Source organism: Lissotriton helveticus, chromosome 2_2 (assembly GCF_964261635.1).
Source record: "Lissotriton helveticus chromosome 2_2, aLisHel1.1, whole genome shotgun sequence".
Lineage (NCBI taxonomy): Eukaryota > Metazoa > Chordata > Amphibia > Caudata > Salamandridae > Lissotriton > Lissotriton helveticus.
Genome location: NC_136060.1, coordinates 514,642,487 through 514,661,570, shown reverse-complemented (window position 1 = coordinate 514,661,570; position 19,084 = coordinate 514,642,487). Strand labels below are relative to the sequence as shown.

At 48.5% G+C, this 19,084-nt stretch overlaps 2 protein-coding genes across 3 annotated transcripts in view; one reads left to right on the top strand and one right to left on the bottom strand.

The window, feature by feature from the left end:
- The window catches only part of C2_2H2orf81 (chromosome 2_2 C2orf81 homolog), a 312,984-nt gene that overhangs the window by 160,984 nt on the left and 132,916 nt on the right, over nt 1-19,084 (bottom strand). The window lies entirely within an intron of this gene.
- The window catches only part of WDR54 (WD repeat domain 54), an 82,047-nt gene that overhangs the window by 31,619 nt on the left and 31,344 nt on the right, over nt 1-19,084 (top strand). For both annotated transcript variants that reach the window (XM_078678802.1, XM_078678801.1), the window contains exon 5: nt 18,130-18,186. In XM_078678802.1, coding sequence (XP_078534928.1) covers nt 18,130-18,186 — 57 coding nt within the window. The remainder of the gene's footprint in view (nt 1-18,129; nt 18,187-19,084) is intronic.

The following is a 19,084-nucleotide window of genomic DNA, read 5'->3' as shown; positions in this document are numbered from 1 at the left end:
TTCCGGGGAGACAACGTGCCCAGCCAGGTCCCGCTCCGGGGCTGCTCCCTCCGGCGTCAACGGGCACAGGGACACTGGCACTCCGCTCCTTGGCTTCCCGGGCGGACGCCGGCTGCACGCAGGGCTCTCCTCTCTCTGCTCCGGAGCCTTGCGCCAGCCATTGCAGCCTTCCTCCTGGGAAGCTCCGGTCGCGCTCGACTTCCTGCTTCTGGTCAGGCCCCGCCTCTGTCTCGAGGAGGGCTGCCTGACTTCCGCCCAGCCCGGGCTGCTTTCTTGTTTTGAAATGTAAGCTGGGTCTCAAAAAACCCCAAATGCAAAGTTTTAATGGACAGAATTCATGGTTGACGAACGGAGTGTATAAAATACGCTGGAACAGCCGCCGGACGATCAGAGCCATCAGACGAGCACAAGAGGTTTACGGTAAATGTCTTTTTTATTTTATATGTCCATAGGCTTATGCAAAGCCCATACTGCTCTTACTGCCTCGCTTTAGTTAGTCTGTGATACGTCCTGCTCGGTGTGCTACTGCTGCAGCTCCCCCCGGGTATGGCAGAAATTAGAAAAATGCAACCAGATCGAGGTAGAATTTGAAAAAAAATAGATACGTGGATTTCATTTTCCCTATTAACTTGAATGGAAGCAAATGCAATTTTAGATGGGTGACTGCTAAAATAAAGTCATGTATGGCTTAAAAATCGAAGTCTGCCGCCTGTATGGCGTAACTGCATTGACAAGTGTTGCACCTCATGTACTCAGCAGGTTATTCACTGTGACTTGGTGGTGGGACCTACCAGTGACCAACGAAAACACAGCGCTCCCATCAATCCTAAAACAGCACCGTGTCCATGCATTTCTAGGAAAATAGAGCGCATCTCTGCAACCCGCGGTGGGTGTAGAGCACATATACAAACAGTTCCCTTTACGAATGTTTGTAATTTTACTTTTTCCCTCCGCCAACGAATTCCTCTTTTTCAAAGCAGGTAAAGTGGAAATTGCATTTCTCCGATGTTTCCCAACTCTCCCTTTATTTTATAACCCCATGTTGGCATGTCACTCTAGTGCCTCACTGCAAATTGATTCGCAGCCAAACATCCATCTGCGACAATGGGAAACAGCTCTATACGCCTAGAATTAGGTAGAATAGTAAGTAGTTTTGAGTAGTAACCTGCATGCAGTGTTGTGGTTTAGTGTCCCCCGGATTGCAGTACCATATAGAGCTTAATGTTCATAGGAGGCAGTGAACATTAGTGGGCAATAGAGGTGCAACTGAACGGGGGAAGTGGGACGAGCGGAGGGGGAATACAAAAAAAAAAAAACTTACCCGAGTTCTGCCCGACGCCGCCTCTCCTCCGACGTCTTTTCAACGCCACAACAGGAGACACACTGCCTCCCAAAATCCCCAGGCCAATTACAATGCTCCAGTGCAGCCTTGTAAGTGGCCTGAGCGACGTAGTTTGGTGCTCAGACTGGGACAGGTACGCTGTGCATGTTCCCTACCAGGCTGTGTAATGCAACCTGGTGGGGAACTTGCAAAATGCACAGGACTGTTTGACCGGCCCAGGAAGGCCAGCCAAACAGTCCTGCACTCTTTAAGAGTGTGCCTAACACTCCCTGGGCCCTGCTCTGGCCAGCCATGCCCACCCCACACCTAAGATGTAATAACCTTCACCCTCACACCCCCTCACCCTCACTCACCCTCTCACCCACCCTCTCACACACCCTCTCACCCTCACACACCCTCTCACCCTCACACACCTTCTCACCCTCACACACCTTCTCACCCACCCTCACCCACCTTCACCACCCTCACACACCCTCACCCTCCCCCTCTCACACTCCCACACCCTGATACCCCCTCACCCTCTCACCCTCACACACCCCCTCACCCTCACACCCCTTCACCCTCACACATCCTCACCTCACACACCCTCACTCACCCTCTCACCCTCACTCACCCTTTCACCCTCACACACCCTCTCACACACCCTTTCAACCTCACACCCCCCTCACCCTCACACCCCCCTCACCCTCACACCCCCCTCACCCTCACACCCCTCACCCTCACACACCCTCACCCCCCTCATACCCTCACACCGTCACATCCCCTCACCCTCACACCATCACACAACCTCAACCCGTCACCCTCACATCCCCTTACCCTCACACCCCCTCACCCTCATACCCCCTCACCCTCACAACCCCACACCCTCACCCACCCACTCACCCTCACACCCCTCACCCTCACACCCCACATCCTCACACCCCCTCACCCACCTCCTCACACACACTCTAACCCTCACACAACCTCACCCTCTCAATCACCCTCACACCCCCTCACCCTCACACACCCTCACCCCGTCACCCTCACCCAGTCACCCTCACCCTCACACCCCTTCACCCTCACCCTCTCACCCCCACACCCTCTCACCCCCACACCCTCTCACCCCCACACCCTCTCACCCCCACACCCTCACACCCCCACACCTCACACCCCTCACCCTCACATACCCCCTCACCCCACTCACCCTCACTCGCCCTCACCCTCACACACCCTCACCCACCGTCACCCTCACCCCCTCACACCCCCTCAGACCCCCACTCCCTCACACCCCCTCACCCTCACACCCCCTCACCCTCACACCCCCTCATCCTCACACACACCCTCACCCTCACACCTCCTTACCCTCACAACCCTCTCACCCTCACACACCCTCACACCCCCTCATCCTCACACACCCTCTCCCTAACACACCCTCACTCACCCTCACACACGCTCACCCTCACACACCCTCACCCTCACACCCCCTCACGCTCACCCTCACACCCCCTCACCCGCATACCTCCTCACCCGCATACCTCCTCACCCTCACACCCCCTCATCCTCACACTCACACACCCTCACACCCTCACCCTCACACCCCCTCACCCTCACACACCCTCACTCACCCTCACACCCCCTCACCTTCACAACCCTTTCACACTCACACACCCTCACACATCCTCACCCTCACACCCCCTTAGCCTCACACACATACTCACCCTCACACACCCTCACTCACCCTCACACACCCTCACCAGCATAGCATAACAAAACATAGCATGCATAACAAAACACAGCATAGCATAATAAAACATAACAAAACATAGCATATTATAGCAAAACATAGCATAGCATAACAAAGCATAGCATAGCATAACAAAGCATAGCATAGCAAAACACAACAAAACATAGCATAGCATAACAAAACAAAGCATAGGATAGCAAAACAAAGCATAGGATAGCAAAACATAGCATAGTATAACAAAACGTAGCATAACAAAACAAAAGATAGCATAACAAAACACAACAACACATAGCATAACAAAACATAGCAAAACACAACAAAACATAGCATAGCTTAACAAAACACAACAAAACATAGCATAGCAAAACAAAACATATAATAGCATAGCAAAACATAGCATAGCATACCAAACACAACAAAACATAGCATAGCGTAACAAAACATAGCAAAACAAAACATAGCTTAGCATAAAAACACAGCATAGCATAACAAATCAAAGCATAGGATAGCAAAACATAGCATAACATAAAGCATCACTCAGCACCACCACAGCATCACTCAGGGGCACCACAACATCACTATGCGCTACCACAGCATCACTGAACGCCACAGCATCACTCGTTCATCATCACATCAATCAGCGCCACCACAGCATCAATCTGTGCAACAATTCAACAACAACTGGTTCAAACATGTTCTCTCAATGTTTCAAGCTTTATTACAAATGTAACAAAAAGATATTTCACTTCTGTTCTTGGATTTTCTTCACAATAAAATACACTGAACATAATCTTCACAAAAGTTATTTACAAAAGTTTAAGCTATTGCCATTATAAATTACAATAACTTTTATTTAAGTATTAATTACTAAAAAAAAATTAAGTCATTGTTATTTGTTATATCAATACATGAAAGTCACGTAAATACAACACATATTGCATTACAAATGCTATAGGTGTCACATTTGCGAAAGTTATAACTATTGGCATTGTAAATGACAAAGCTATTAATTTCGCTATTTTCAAAAACAAAACATAAATAAAAGATTTGTCATTTACAATACCAATAGCTCAAACTTTCCTAATGCGAGACCTATTGCATTGCAAATGCTTGTTTTTCTACTGCTACTTGTTTTGAGCCATCAGCAGAGGCAAACTTTTAATTTTTTTTAATTTTATTTTTTATCATTTTCAAAAAGAACAACAACATTACAAGGGTATATCAGCATGTGTTCCACACAAGGTAATACTGATTTATATTATGGCAAATCACAGCATTTAGTAGTAAGAGAATCATTGCAGATCGACAGGCACATGTATATGATTCGGCCCATATAACCATACATGGCAGAGGCGGGTAAACGCAAAGTGAACCTAACATGGTAACAACTGAGGCTTTCCACATGAATAGGGATCCAGCGGTAAAACAGATGCAATACTTGGACAGATATAACACAGAGCAATGCATCAACAGGATGACTAATAGCAGACATTTTACAATATTAATATGATGATGTCACCATCCCCCCAATCCACAGCGCCGCACATATCATTACACATAGAGTCTCCATCGCTTGTTCCTTGGGAACTAAGATATATGGTCAGCGGTCCCCAAATGTCTTTCTGTCTGCAGGAGGGCGGTTGTGATTCGGCATAGAGCGCATTCTGCGCCTGACAGTATATGACATCATTAAGCCAGTCTTTGAATTTCGGGGCTCTACCCCGTCCCCAACGACATGCCACGCTTCTCTTCGCCAGTAAGATAGCTATATCCAGGAACTTCCTATATGTTTTGGGCACAGACCTTGTACATCCCAACAATAGTAACAAGGGATCAGCATTCAACCTCTCTCCCACCATAATTTCCAAGGCCTCATGCACTTGTTGCCAGTACTCCCCAACACCAGGACAGTCCCATGCCAAGTGCATAAAACCAGCATGTTCCGCGTGACATCGCTCACATCTATCGTTATCATATAATCGAAAGTAAAAAAAATTTAAGTGGCGTGTAATATCATCTTTGGAGAAATCGATAATGAATAATCTTGAGTCTGCAACTAGCAGAAATTCTGGCGGTAATGTTACAACAATAAAACCATTGCTCATCGGTGAGCTCAGTATCCAGGTCCTCCCCCCAGTGATGCCGGGCGGACCCTTCCATGCCCTGTCGGTGTTCCTTAATCTGACTAGATGCCCGATACTAGATGTAAGCCATCCTGTGAGCCTAGCATGAAATGCAGCGGAGCTAAGGCAACAGGCTCCAGCGGGAAGTCCGGTAGTATCTCCTTCATCCCCTGCCGTAGTCTTATGTAATAAAAGGTGTCAAGAGGAGTAGGACTGTGATTCCGGAAGAACCGATCCAATGTATAGAATTGGCCCTCAGCAAAAAGGTCACCCCATGTGTGTATCTGAAGTCAGCGGCATAGTAGTTGGAAACCCTTCTCCTGGAGTAGCGCCAGTCGGGGATGGTATGTCAAAGGCATTCTCGCCGAGTAGAGTAATGGGGAACCCAACATTTTAGCTATACGCCGCCATGCATCGAGTGTGCACGTGACTGTCGTGTAAGGTGTCTCAATGGCCGTGACTGGGGCCTGTATAAGGCCATTCAAGTCTTCCGCTGCCACCTGTGGCATGAAAGGCGTGGGTTTCATCCAGAAATACGCATAGTGCGCTTGGGCACTCGCATAATAAGCCTCAAAATCAGGTATGACAAACCCTCCTTTGTCATAGGATTGTGTTAATACCATCCATCGCAGCCTTGGTTGTTACCCCCCCCCCCCGAACAGCCTGATCAGCTCGGTACGCAATGTTTTGAAAAAAAAAGGCACCAGGATAATAATGGATATTTAAAAAAAGATACAACAAGCATTTACAATGCAACGGTTTCGCCTTTGCAAAAGTTAGAGCTATTGGCATTGTAAATGACAACATTTTTATTTATGTGTTGGTTTTGAAAACAGATAAATAAATGGCATTGTCATTTACAATGCCAATAGCTTAATCTCTCGCAAATGCCACACACACACCCACAGAGAGCCCCCCCACACAGAGCCCCACGTAAACACACACACAGAGCCTCCCCACACACACCCACACAGAGCCTCCCCACACATACCCACACAGAGCCCCCCCACACACCTACACAGAGCCCCCCCCACACAGAGCCCCCCCACACACCCACACAGAGCCCCCACACACCCACTCAGAGCCCCCCCACACACTGCGAGCCCCGCCTCACACACCCACACAGAGCCCCGCAGCGCTGCGCAGCCTTTCGGCGAACACCTGGGCTGTAAAGGTGTGTGAAATCTTCAATGCAGAGAGAATAGGGTTCATTGAATAGCCGCCCGTGGGGCTAAAAAGATGACAGATAATATGTAGAAGACTCTTTACTCCGAGCCACGTGGCATTTTATAATAATGCTTACCCTAACATAATGCTTTCCCTGGTTTAAGGGTGGTATTTCTGGTATATTGTACTCGGCCAGATTAAAAAGCGGATGGATCGCCAGCTGATGGGTACTCTAATGGAAATAATCTGCTCTGAAAAAACAGCAATCCAGAAGCTGTACTGGCTTTCACTCTGAAAGAGCACACATGTGACGTTCTACTGCGTCCTCATGTGGTCCGGAGAATGACTGTCGTTGCTACTCTCACCGGGTTGTTCTCTGGCCCTAATAAGTACACCCTAGCCGTGGCGGGGACAGTACTCCATGCCACTCCCTACAGTCAGTGACCAGGTCGAGCCTGTCGCAATTAAGTCCGGAGAAGGAGCCCGTGGCTTCCCGTTGTTAATGTGTAAGGCACGGACAAGACGCCTGCTTCCTTCCAGACAGAGTATCCCTGGACAGTAAGTACCTGCTATGAGTCCCGCCTTTCGTCTCCCAACGGACTTTTGTCTCTTCATTGGATGAATTCTGCCTGCCTCTATCGGGAGCAGGCACCCGGGCCTGGGCCAGCTGGAAGACCCCCTAGCACCGGTGCCGGTCAATAAACTTCCGCTGACAAAAGCCACCCGGCCTGTACATTTCCTCACGAGAGAATAGCTTCCGGTAGCCCCTTCCTGCACTCCTAGTTGTGCACTTCCGCTGATATGTGCCACCCGGGGCAGACAGTATATCATATATGTCACTTCCGGTAGTCTCATTTAGCTCTGCGCCGTAAAAGAAAGCCATGGTTCTGAGACCGTGCTGGTTTTCTATTGGTTCAGGTTATAAAGGAAGAGGATTCCTAGCTGTGATTCAATAGTTGCGGTTGCTGTGGCAACAGAACGATACCATATTTTATATGATGAATAGAGATGGAGACCGAGGCAAAGGTGATGTGGGGCTTTGGGGCGAAGGCGGGAGGTGGCAGGGCTCTGCTGGGTGGAAGAGAAGCTGAAGCGAGAGGCCTGATACTAAAGGGAAAGTGAATTGGAAGGTGCGTAGTTGGCTGGCAGACTGAAGAGAAGACGGGCAGAGGAGGGCTAAGGAGGCGGAAGGAGTGGGAAAGAAGATGAGGAAGAGATTAGGCTTGTTTCATGTCCTCCTCCGAGTCATTATTTTTGAGGTGACCGCCCCCTCAAGGAGGAGAGAAAAATATGGAGTGGTAGGGTAACATACATGACAATGTTTTAGAGCAGGCTAGTATCATGTTCGGGCTATTGCAGGGCCTTAAAACACAAACAGATGGTCGGTCACAGACAGCGGGAGGGGGTGGAGCATGGACAGCGGGAGGGGGGGCTAGGGGGGGCGGCGGGAACGGCCAGCACTCACCTGGACCTGGACTTCCTCCGGCGGCGGTCGGCCGCGGAATGGCCAAAACAAACATGGAGGAGAAAAAAAAATAAACCCCGCCCACGGCCGCATGACGTTATCAGAAGGGGCAGGATGAGTAAAAATGGCCGGAACGCCCCCGAATCTGCTCCGCAATTGACGGACAGATCTCTGTTCCAATGGCTAGCCTCCATTTATGGAGCTAGCCAATGGAACAGAGGGGCGAATTCCCAGCCACACTGTAAGACATGAGATTTCGCCTGAGCGAATCGCTGCTTGCGCAGCTTTTCGCCAGGTCGAAACCTAAAAAGAGAGGGGGCTGTTTATTGAAGGTTTTAGGAACCTTCACCTCCTGGCATGTGCGCTTGTTCCCTCAAATGATGATGAAATGGAGGGTAGAGTAGGTTTGAGTTCATGAGTGTAGGAAGAGGTGATGGGGAGAGGGATGTGGAAAAAAGAAGAGGAAGGAAAGAAAGTGCCTAGGGAGTTAGTAAGAAAGGAACGGGATGGAGGAGTGGATTGTGGTTGGGGGGGAAGAAATGGACAGGGTAGAAGGAAAGCTGTGCGATGGAAAGGACGGGAAAGATAAGACTAAAGGGAAGGAGCAACAGGTGGAGATGAAAGGGATAAAAAGAGGTGTTAGAGAGAGGGGCGAGGAGGAAGGAAGAATGAAGGGGAAAGAAAGCATGGCGAAGGACGGGGAGACTGGATAAAGGATGTGGGGGCCAAGAGGATGAAGTATGGAAGTAAGGAAGGAGAGAGCGAAAGGCAAGATGAAGGGATATAGAAGGCGATAGAAAGAAGGGTATATAGTACCGAATAACCAAGCACAGCGAGAAGGGTAAACTGCAGACGCCACTGATAGAGCGCGTTTCTAACTCCCGAGTCCTGGACAGAGCGCGGCCCCGCTCCCCCTTATTGATTAAGAATAAAGTTGTTTTCCGCGATCTGTAACTTTATCATGATGACAGACACCGGCAGTGCTGTCTCACTTCTAATGTCATTGAAACTAATCTCAAGATGCATTTGGATGAATATCTTGTTCTTTGCTCTTTAATAAAAGCATATTTTTTTTAAGAATCTGATCTCGAATTTGTCTACCTTCGCCATCCCCAGCTCTGAGGGGCAGCGTCACGCAAAGAGCGCTGCCGGCGTATTTAAACTTCTCAGCGGTACTGATAGGTCTGTGAGTAGTATTTAAGTGGCAGTAAAAGGTGACGGCTGAATCTTCATTTGTCAGAAGCAAACTCTGCGGAGCCTCCAGTTCGCAGCATATTGCGCCTCCGATCTCAGAGGGTTTTTCATTCAACACGGAACCAAGAAGTAAAATACCGCCGATAGCTTTTCCCGTCTACACTTTCATAGATCTCCGTCACACACACCCTTGCTGTTAAGACCTTGTGTAGGAAAAACATTTCCAATCAGGGGTCAATTGGACATCACGATGTATGGCCGTAAGGCAACATCTGGGTTCAACGGTTCTATTTTCACATCCTTTCTCCTGAATCTTGTTTTAAACATTCTGCATAAGTTATAATATTGTATTAAGTACAGTGTTCGGGCTCCGGCACTTCACTCCCCTTCGCTGCATCTTCCATGGCTAGCGCACTGATGCAGCCGGGCAGCACCGTGGGAGCTACACAAAACACCTACATAAAGTAAATAAAAACTATTCCGCATCAGAATTCGCCACCAGTCTTGCAAACGTAGTGACTCTACCTGTCTGTCGGAACTTCATCACGGCAACAAAAATAACCTGTGATCAATATACTTCAAATATGTACAAAGATATACCTCTGGGACTTCGATCCGGACAGCATTTTATTGCATGCTAAACAGCTTTCCCATTACCACTCTTTAGATACAAGCATTCAAAGAACACCCGAGTGTAATTAACCAGAACCGAATATATTAAAAGCATTATCACAACAAAGCCTATTTGAAATCATAATTTTAAATTGATTTTTAGAAACTGACAAGTGCCCTGAACAGACCCGAAACTTACGCGGATACGTGTTTATATTAAAAAATAGTTGTGCAGTCCTTTTTGACATACCCGCAAGATTCTTTCAGTGCTTTGAACACTGTTAAATCTTAGCTTTGCGCTAGGTCACCCAGGGTCCCGTGCAATGTATATGCTTGGCAGTGGCGGGGGTCCATAGAAACAGACTCAGAGACTGATGTGCAGTGTGTGTGTGTGTGTGTGTGTGAATAGTGTGTGTGGGTTGTGTGAGTCTTAAATCAACTTGCGGTCGTTTTACATGACTCGAACTGTGTCCTGTGCGTCTCCGTCGACCAGTGTCTTCTCCTAGTGGCGAGTGTGTGTTGTGGTATGTTTGCATATAAAGTTAATAGATTGTGTGTATGTGTGTGCATAGTCTTATGTGTGTTTGGATATAATGTATTTACGTGTTTCAAGTTATTGTGAGTTTATGAACACTGAATATACATGTACATATGTTATAATTCTGTGAGTGTTGTCTTCTGTGAGTGAATATGTTTTGCGACGTACATGAACTTTTGATGGGTGGAGTAAAATGCATTTTTCGATGTGCGTTTGTATATGTGGTGTGTACGTGTTAGTCTAGTACGTGTGAATTTAGGTAATTGTGGACGTGGATACGTATGTTTGCATGTAGATGTGTGTGTTTGTTTACGTAGTCTTTTGTCTTCTCCCCAAAGTGCGTGTGTTGTGGTGTGTTTGACGGTAGTGTGCGCGTACTCCTAAGTGTGTTTCTTTATATGGCGAGCATGTGCTTGTCTGGGGAGTGTGTGCGAGTGTGTGGTCATGGATATGTGTGCACATATTTGTGTAGGTGCTATGTGTAGTTTCCCAGTCCCGTGTCTTCTCCGAGTTGTGTGTATGTAGTGGTGTTTTCACATTAATATTGATGGGTAGTGTATGAATGTACGTGTTTCTCTGGTATGCGTTTGTGACTGTAGGTTTGGATACGAGTGCATATATGTTCTGTTTTGTGTGTGTTTCCAAAGGTCTGTGGCTTCGACGGGGTGCTAGTATTGAGATGTTTGCTGGGCAGTGTGTGAAAAATATGGATGTATATTTGTGTATCGCTGCGTGTGTTTTGGTTGAGTGTGTACTGTCTGTCAGGGGCGTGTGCACTGTAGCTTGGCCTGCGTGTTTGATGCGTGTGTTGGTTTCATCTGTGCCGCGGGTGTGTTCCATGCTTGTGTGCCGCGTGCTGCCAGAGTGGTGGCGGACAGCGGGTGCTCCATCTGTGGGCCAGCGGTGCCAATGCTCAAGCACCGCGGCCCATTCCCGAACCTTCTTCACCCCTTCGATGGCAACTCTTCCACGTGCGCAGCGTCCACTCCAACGCAAAGACCACGTTCCTCTTCGATTCAGACTTTACTCTCGGAAGATCTTCTGTTCAGAGTCTATTTAAGCACGTCCCTTTCCATCCTTTCTTTCCCTTTCTCTGTTCGTGCTTGTGACTGTTTTCTACTTCTAGTTCTTATGCATACGCTCTTATATTTTTCTGCCATTCTTGAATATCCGTGTGTATCACTATCTCTCGCTCCCTCTCGTACCTACGTTCGTAACTTCGGAGCAGCTGTCCCGCCTCTGCGATTCTTCAATCCTTCTTCTGATTTCATCTCTTTACTTGTTTCTTTTGTTCTTGCTTCTTTTACGGTTCCTTAGTTTCAATCAGCCTCAATTTCTCTTTTCTTTTCTCCGTTCTCCTGACCCCTTTCCCACTGTATTTCCTACTCCATCTTCGCGACTTTTCTTCTCTCTCCTTTGCATCGCTTTTTCCGAGGATCTCTAAATTGGCTCTTTCATTCGTTCTGTCATTAATTCTCAATCGCAAACCTTGCCAAATGCCCGTGCTCGCCCTGCTGCTGTCTCTTCCACACACAGTAATGTGACTTGAAAAACGGCCAGAGACAGGTTGTATAGAATACTGAATATTACGTGACCTCGTATCACACACAAAACAGATGAATGTTCTTCCGATGCTCTCACAGTATTCTCTCGCTGCACGGACAACGGTCCCACACACACCACCACGGGTCCTCCCGCGGCTCCGCTTGCCTCCCCAGCTGCATGGATGCACCGTGCACTGATCATAAAACGTGCCGTTGGCTATGGTTTGTCCATTTCAAACTTACAAAGTTACTTCAAACACTGCGGAGAAGAGTAAGAGTTCAAGTCCTAGCAGAGAACCTGTTTGGAAAACGACAACTGAAAGTGACATTTATTAAACAGATAGCGAACATATAATCAGAGTATTCAAATCACGATTAAACTTCCAGATTAGATTCAACCAGCACGTTTATTGAAGAAAGTTTTAGACTCCATGAAAACAATAGAAATATAATTAGTATTCGATGTGATATTTCCTAACAAAATGGCGTTATGTCAATGGGCAACATTTTGTTAGACAAGTCAGGTCCCGGGCCGGCCAGCCAGCCAATCACAGCGCGGCCCGGGGAATGACGTCACGGGGGTGTCCCGGGCCGGCAGCCAATGACAGCGCGGCCCAGGACAAAGGGGCGGGACTTAAAAAAAGACCGAGAAACGCCCCCGAATCGCGTTTTCACGAGAAAGCGTGATTGACAGCCTCTGTCTCCCAATGGCTAGCCTCCATTTATGGAGCTAGCCAATGGGAGACAGAGGCGGAACCAAAGCCCATATGTAGGATCATGAGATTTCGCCGTGGGCGGAGCAACTGCTACGCAGTTGCAACGCCCAGGGCGAAACCTAAAAAACGAGGCAATACTACCATTTTAATAAGGGAAGCTCTACCTGCCATAGATAAGGGAAGGGAAATCCATCTATCAATCGTAGCCGTCAATTTAGTAATAGCCACACCATAATTAAGTCTAATCATCTCATCTCGATCTCTGGAAACTTGTATGCCCAGGTAACGGAGATCCGAATGGCACCATTGTAACGGAAAGTCTAATTGGAACTCCACTACAGCGTCGGTAAGAGGATAAAACTGGGACTTGTTCCAATGAATCTGTATCCCCGTCATTCTACCAAAGACGACAAATTCTCGCAGCAAGGGGTTGAGTTTATTAAGAGGGTCAGTAACAAATAGCGTCATATCATCCGCGTACAAAGACACAGCAATCTGACGCTGAAAGCATCTAAAGGCACCACTAGGGTGGAGCTGTCGAATCCGGCACGCAAGTGGCTCAATTGCGATGGCAAACAAGAGCGGGGAGAGTGGGCACCCCTGTCTGGTACCACGGGTAATGTCAATCGGGGGGGACAGGTGACCATTAATCAGTACCTTTGCAGTCGGCAGGGTGTATAGTAATCGTACCCAGGAGATAAATATCGCAGGGAATCCCATTTGGCGTAACACCTCAAAGAGGTATTGCCATTCAACCGAATCAAACGCCTTAAAAGGCGTCAAGGAAAATCGCCGCTAAGGGGAACTCAGGAGCTACCGTCCGGATTAGTGAGAATAGGGCTCGTAAATTATGAGTGGTGGAGCGCCCCGGAACAAATCCAGATTGATCCGGCAATATGATTTGTGTCATCAACCGGGACAGTCGAGTGGCCAGGACCTTGGCAAGGATCTTAGTATCACAATTTATTGAAGAGAGCGGGCGATATGCATCACACGAGGAGGGGTCTGTACCGGGTTTGAGGAGAGAGGTGATCCTAACTTCACGCATCGTGCGCGGCAGAACTCCTACCTCCAATGCATCCTCAAATACTTCCCGAAGGACAGGGGCCATAATGTCAATATAGGCTTTGTAGAACTCCGCAGGGAGTCCATCTAGCCCCGGAGTCTTGCTATTCTTAAGGGACATTATAGCGTCTCTGATTTCGTCCAATTCGAATCGAGCACCAAGGAAGGTCCTATGGAAATCACTGAGCCAGCATAAGGCGATCTCAGCGAGAAAGGCATCGTAATGTACGTCTTTGGCATTATTGGTGGTATATAACGTAGAATAATGAGCGGTAAACATAGCCAATATACCCTCGGTGTCTCTAACCTCCTGCCCATCCAAGGTGGTGATTTCCAGCACAGTGTTGGTAAGACGTGGAGTGTGAGTAAGTGTTGCAAGTGCTTTCCCAGGTCGCTCACCCTCACAATATTTCCTAGCCACCCAGTGTTTACCTCGAAATTTGGCTTCCCTTTCGGCTTCTTACTCATACTGCGTTAGTTTAGTACGAAAGGTGGCGGGTATCTGCGTCCCTGCACCCCCTGCCATTTGCTTCTCAAGGTCTTTCAATTCGCGATCGAGAGAGCGTATCGTCCTCTGAATGTCCCGAAGGACCCCAAAACTTTTGGATATTCAGTATCCACGTATCGTCACCTTAAAGGCCTCCCAAACAATCTCAACACTGTCAACAGTACCCTTGTTACGGGGGAAAAAATCTGCGATTTCCTCCCCAAGCTCCACCCTAAAGACTTCGTCCAATAAGGCCGTAGGTTGTAACCTCCACTGGGGCCTGGGGCTATCCCATCCGGGCATATGTAACTGAATCAATACCGGACTATGATCAGAATATGTCCTGGGTAGATGAGTTGCTCTGTCCAAACCAGCTATGAGTCCCCTCGACAACAAGAGGTAATCTAGCCTCGCCCATGTGCTCGTAGCAGAGGTGAAGTGAGTGCCTTCCTGTCTGTGGGGGTAAAGATATCTCCAGCCGTCTGTCAAGTCACCTTCCTCCAATATCCCCATCAGGGCCTCCCTGGACCTAGGCTTGTACATTGCAACCCCGTCAGCCCTGTCCTGAGTAGGTCGAAGTGCCACATTGAAATCCCCATCCCATATAATATGTAGGGATCCTATATCTATAACCTTGCCCCATAGTGTCGTGAAAAAGGACGGTGTGTCAACGTTAGGGGCATAAGAGTTTACCAAGGTGACCGAGTCTTTACCTATACGTCCCCATATAATAACATATCGTCCAGCAGGGTCTAGTACCTCTCCGATCAGTACAAACGGGACAGAGCACTTAATCAGAATAGCTGTGCCCCTGGCATAAGTGGAGTACGAAGAGAAGGAGCGAGTATCAGCCCATTTACTTGCAAATTGCGTGCGGGGCCGTGGAGCCAGGTGTGTCTCCTGCAGCATGGCAATATGGACTTGATGACGATCTAGATACGCAAGAACATTTCGGCCCTTACGGGTATTATTAAGGCCCCTGATATTTCAGGACATAACTCTCAGGTGAGAGTCTTTCCTTGCCTCTGCCATTGCACCAATGGTGTTGTATATCTACAGTATGCCTCGCGCCCACTGCCAAACTCATTTCTCCATAGGACAATCAAACCCCTATATGGAACACACATTACCCCTTTCCCTGCTGTGAAAGAAAAACAACCGTTAGCAATGTCCCTCCCCCTCCCACTGCGGCATCCCAATCATGCCAACACCAGCCCTCCCTCCCTCCTCCTCCCCATAAACAATACCATCCATCAATGCTTAGGGGTATTCCCATCGGGGTACACATCTAGATGGCATACGATCAACCCTGCCAGTACAATGGAGACCACGGATCGTGACGATCTCCAGAGACAGCAGGGGTGTCCAGTAAACAACATGATATCAGCCGTGAGACCCCTCGACTATGGAACCTGTAGTACGTAAAGACATCGCTGTCAGAGTTCAAGCAATAATATAGAAAGCATACATTACTTTCTTGAAGTGTCCTGGACTTCTCGAGTAACAACATCTCAGTGGGTGCACCTCCCCGCCTCCGGTGTAGGGAGCTACAACAGCATGCCTGAACGTGCTCACTCTACCCCAGACAAGGAGTCCTTTTCATGTTCATCCGCTGCAGCCTGGCCATTCCTCCGTTTCTTCAGTGATTTCAGGACTTTGTCCACAGATTGAGGCGTGGTGTGGAAGGTTTGCGTTCCTTGATATGTGATGCGCAATCGTGCTGGGTAAAGGAGAGCATAATCCACTTGTTCTTGACTGAACTTTTGTTTAACCGCGTTGAATTTGCGTCGTTCCTCTTGCACTCGGGCAGTAAAATCCGGGAAGATGGTGAATGAGACGCCCTCGAAGTTTAATTGCTTCTTCTCTCGAGCCACCCTGAGGACCACATCGCGATCACGATAATTGAGTAGGCGCGCTATAATGGGCCTCGGCGTCATCCCCGGTTTGGGCCGCGGGCCCAGTGAACGATGCGCTCGTTCAACTATGAATTGAGCAGATAGAGCACCTTCCTCCGTGATTGCCGTAAGTAGTCGTTCAACGTACTGTTCTAGGCGCCCTGTGTTGGTACTTTCAGGAATACCTAAGATGCAAACATTGTTCCGTCGACTGCGAGCTTCTATGTCCTCATTCTTGGCATCAATGATACGCATCAACTTGTCCATTTGAGTGACTGCTTATTTAAGCTATTCAGATACAGCTTCGGTGTCAGAAATGCGCTGTTCTGCTTCCTTAAGGCGTCCTTCATGGGCGTCCAGCTTGTGCGCAATGCTATCCATGCGAGTCTTCAGGGTATCGACTTTGTCTGTTATTGTTGTAAAACCTTGACGCATTTCTGTTAGGATGGTTTGCAAGTCGGTATCCGGACTTGGTGACAAAGCACCTGCCGTTTTTCTTCTCCTTCAGGCGTTTTCTTAGCCGTTTTTTGATTGTCAAAAGTGATACGTGGTTGTCTAGGGTCTGGTCTCCCCATGATGTCACAAGCAAGCAGCCCCCACCACCTCACAGCGAATTTCCAGTCCCTGTATCTTCCCAATCCAAGGTAGCCAGATAGCGGGGATATTAAGATGGTAGTTGTAGGCAAGGAGCCAAGGCTAGTATCGGCGTCCAATTACACGCAATGCAGCAGGATTTAGACAAAACCGCTTGGGTTCCACACCCTCAGCAAATCTATGTCCCCAGTCCCCAGAGCAGGATGGTGAAAAGCACAACTGTGGGTTATGCTTGCCTTACACAGGGCTACAGCGCTGCACTCGTCTCGAGTCCTTCAGGGTATCGCTGCGGCGGCCGCCATTTTGCATCGGTCCCAATGGGGGGTGCGCTCAACAACCCAGTGCTTCCCAGAGAGGGACCCTCTCATATGTCGCGAGCAGTCCAGGAGACTCAGGACCAGAGGCATGGAATTCCGCTATAGCGCCCAGTTAGTGTGATTAATTACCGGCAATGCGCATCACCAATGTATGCAGCGCTTCACCCGCAGCAACGTCTAGCAGTCCCGCGCGCCCACGCATCTATTATTAGCGCAGAGATGCTATATATACAGATTTGAAAAGGCGCGGAGACCAGACGCAATGTAGGCGATTTCTCAGCCTGCGGGACAGGCGTTAACAGTCTATCGCGGCCTTTGCCGCCATCTTGTAGCCGTGGCCTACTGTCAGGAACCTGCAGCTTGTACCGTGCGTCAGGGTAGCAGGGAGACACTCTTGTCCTGAATCGGTGCACCGGTGAGGCGATCACTCCCCGTGCAGTTTTCATCAGTTTCTCCGCCAGCAAAAGGCGGCCACACCGCCCGCTATGAGCATGCGGCCCACGCACCTTGTGCAGTCCCCGACTCTTGCGTAGCATATGGCGCCGCTCTTAAGTTCTGTCTTGTCCGTCCAGCAGTTCCGCTCCAGCAGCACGTCAGGAGATTACCAGTATGTTTCACAATATCCACGGCAACTCTGCAGTGCGTTGGTAGCACCGGGATATCAGCCAGCGATACTGATAGTTTTAAGGCATCAAGGGGGTCATACAGCCCCGGATTAATGTAGGATCAGGTACCGGACTGCGGGAGCCTCAGACAGAAGCGGCCATTCCGCTCGTGCGCCACCTAGCGCCCCCCAGCAGAGGCAAACTTGCCTCTAGAATAAAGGAAGAGATCCCCTGAGAGAAAGCAGTGTTGGTTGTACAACTAAAATACATCTTGGACGGAGCAGATCTTTCCAGATTTAGTGGCCACAGAAAGTGTGCATTGAAAACAAACCGACGTTTCTAGTTACCTGAATAGAGTATGGGAATTTAAAGCTTCAGTGACCAGTTCACACTCTGCCCTGAACTTAACACTTCATTGGATAGTTTTGTTGTGGTCGGGGGAGGGTGGATAGTATGTTAGCTTGTTTTTTGGTTGGTGCCTGTTGGGGGTGCGTGCTGTGCTGAGGTGCTGATCTGTTCTGTAGATGACAGACGGTGTATGCTGGGGGGTGGATTTTGTTTGGTGTTGTACATCCCTTCTTCAGATGACAGAGATTGTCTTGGTTGCTTAGTGTGATGTGATATTTACCTTGCCTGAGTTGCTGACCCATGACAGCTTAGGTGGTCGTGGAAGGTCCATAAAGGTCCACTGTTGCGCTGTGCCCATCAGTGTTGCTTCAGCTTCCCGCCTCTTGTTTTTCAGCTCAGGCAGTGTTTGCGCGAGGGATTGCTGCCGCCATGGGACGATACATCTGTGTTGGTGAGTACTTGTCATTTGGTTTTTTGTCACGTGTCAGGAAGTGAGTAGCATGAGTTAGTTCTCCATGGAACTTAGGTATGAAATTGGAAGAGGTGTTGAGGTCTTTGCCTCAATCTGCGGTGAGAGATCTTCGTTGCAATCGCTTCCCATTGGGTTAACGAAGATTTATTTATTTTTTTGCAGAGTTTTATATAGCGCAAACTAGACCCGAACCGAATCAGGTATCAGAGCGCTTTACATATTTTTCCAGTTACGTTACATGAGGACACACTTTCATTTTTTTTTTTTTTTTAGGCACAGGGAGATTAAGTGATTTGCCCACAATCACAGGAGGTTTGGCGTCGTTACGAGACTCGAACCCAGCTCCCCAGGTCCGAGGTCGAGCGCCCTAGCCGTTAGGCCAACTCCTCTCCCCCTAGATCCAGGGTGCGAAGAGTTTGGGGTGCACCTGACGGTCAGTCTAGTCCTATGATCACCTGGTGCATTTCCCTGGTGAGAGAAGGCCTCGTGAAGCAGCTCCTCTCTTTGCGGACTGTTTCTTGGTAGTCGGTAGCACACCGTGTCCTGCTTATCACATTCACAAATCATGCCAAAGACGTCACATGTGCCTTTTCAGTAGAAACGATGCATATAGTTCGAGCAGTCACATGAACATTTTGAGTAAAGGCCACGGAAAAAAATCTCTCTTCGGTGTTTCCAGGTGGCTCACCGGGTGGCCCTGCCAGGGCTTCATTCCCACCCTCTTATTCATTTAGATGTTAGCGGGCTGGGGGAAGGGCTTTGGTTGCATAACTTTGTAATGCTTTTCAACCAACAATGGTGTTACAGAAAAATCTTAGTTTTAAACTTCAACTGCACCTTGCTCTTTAGTAATTCTTTTTAAGAAATGCCATCTGCT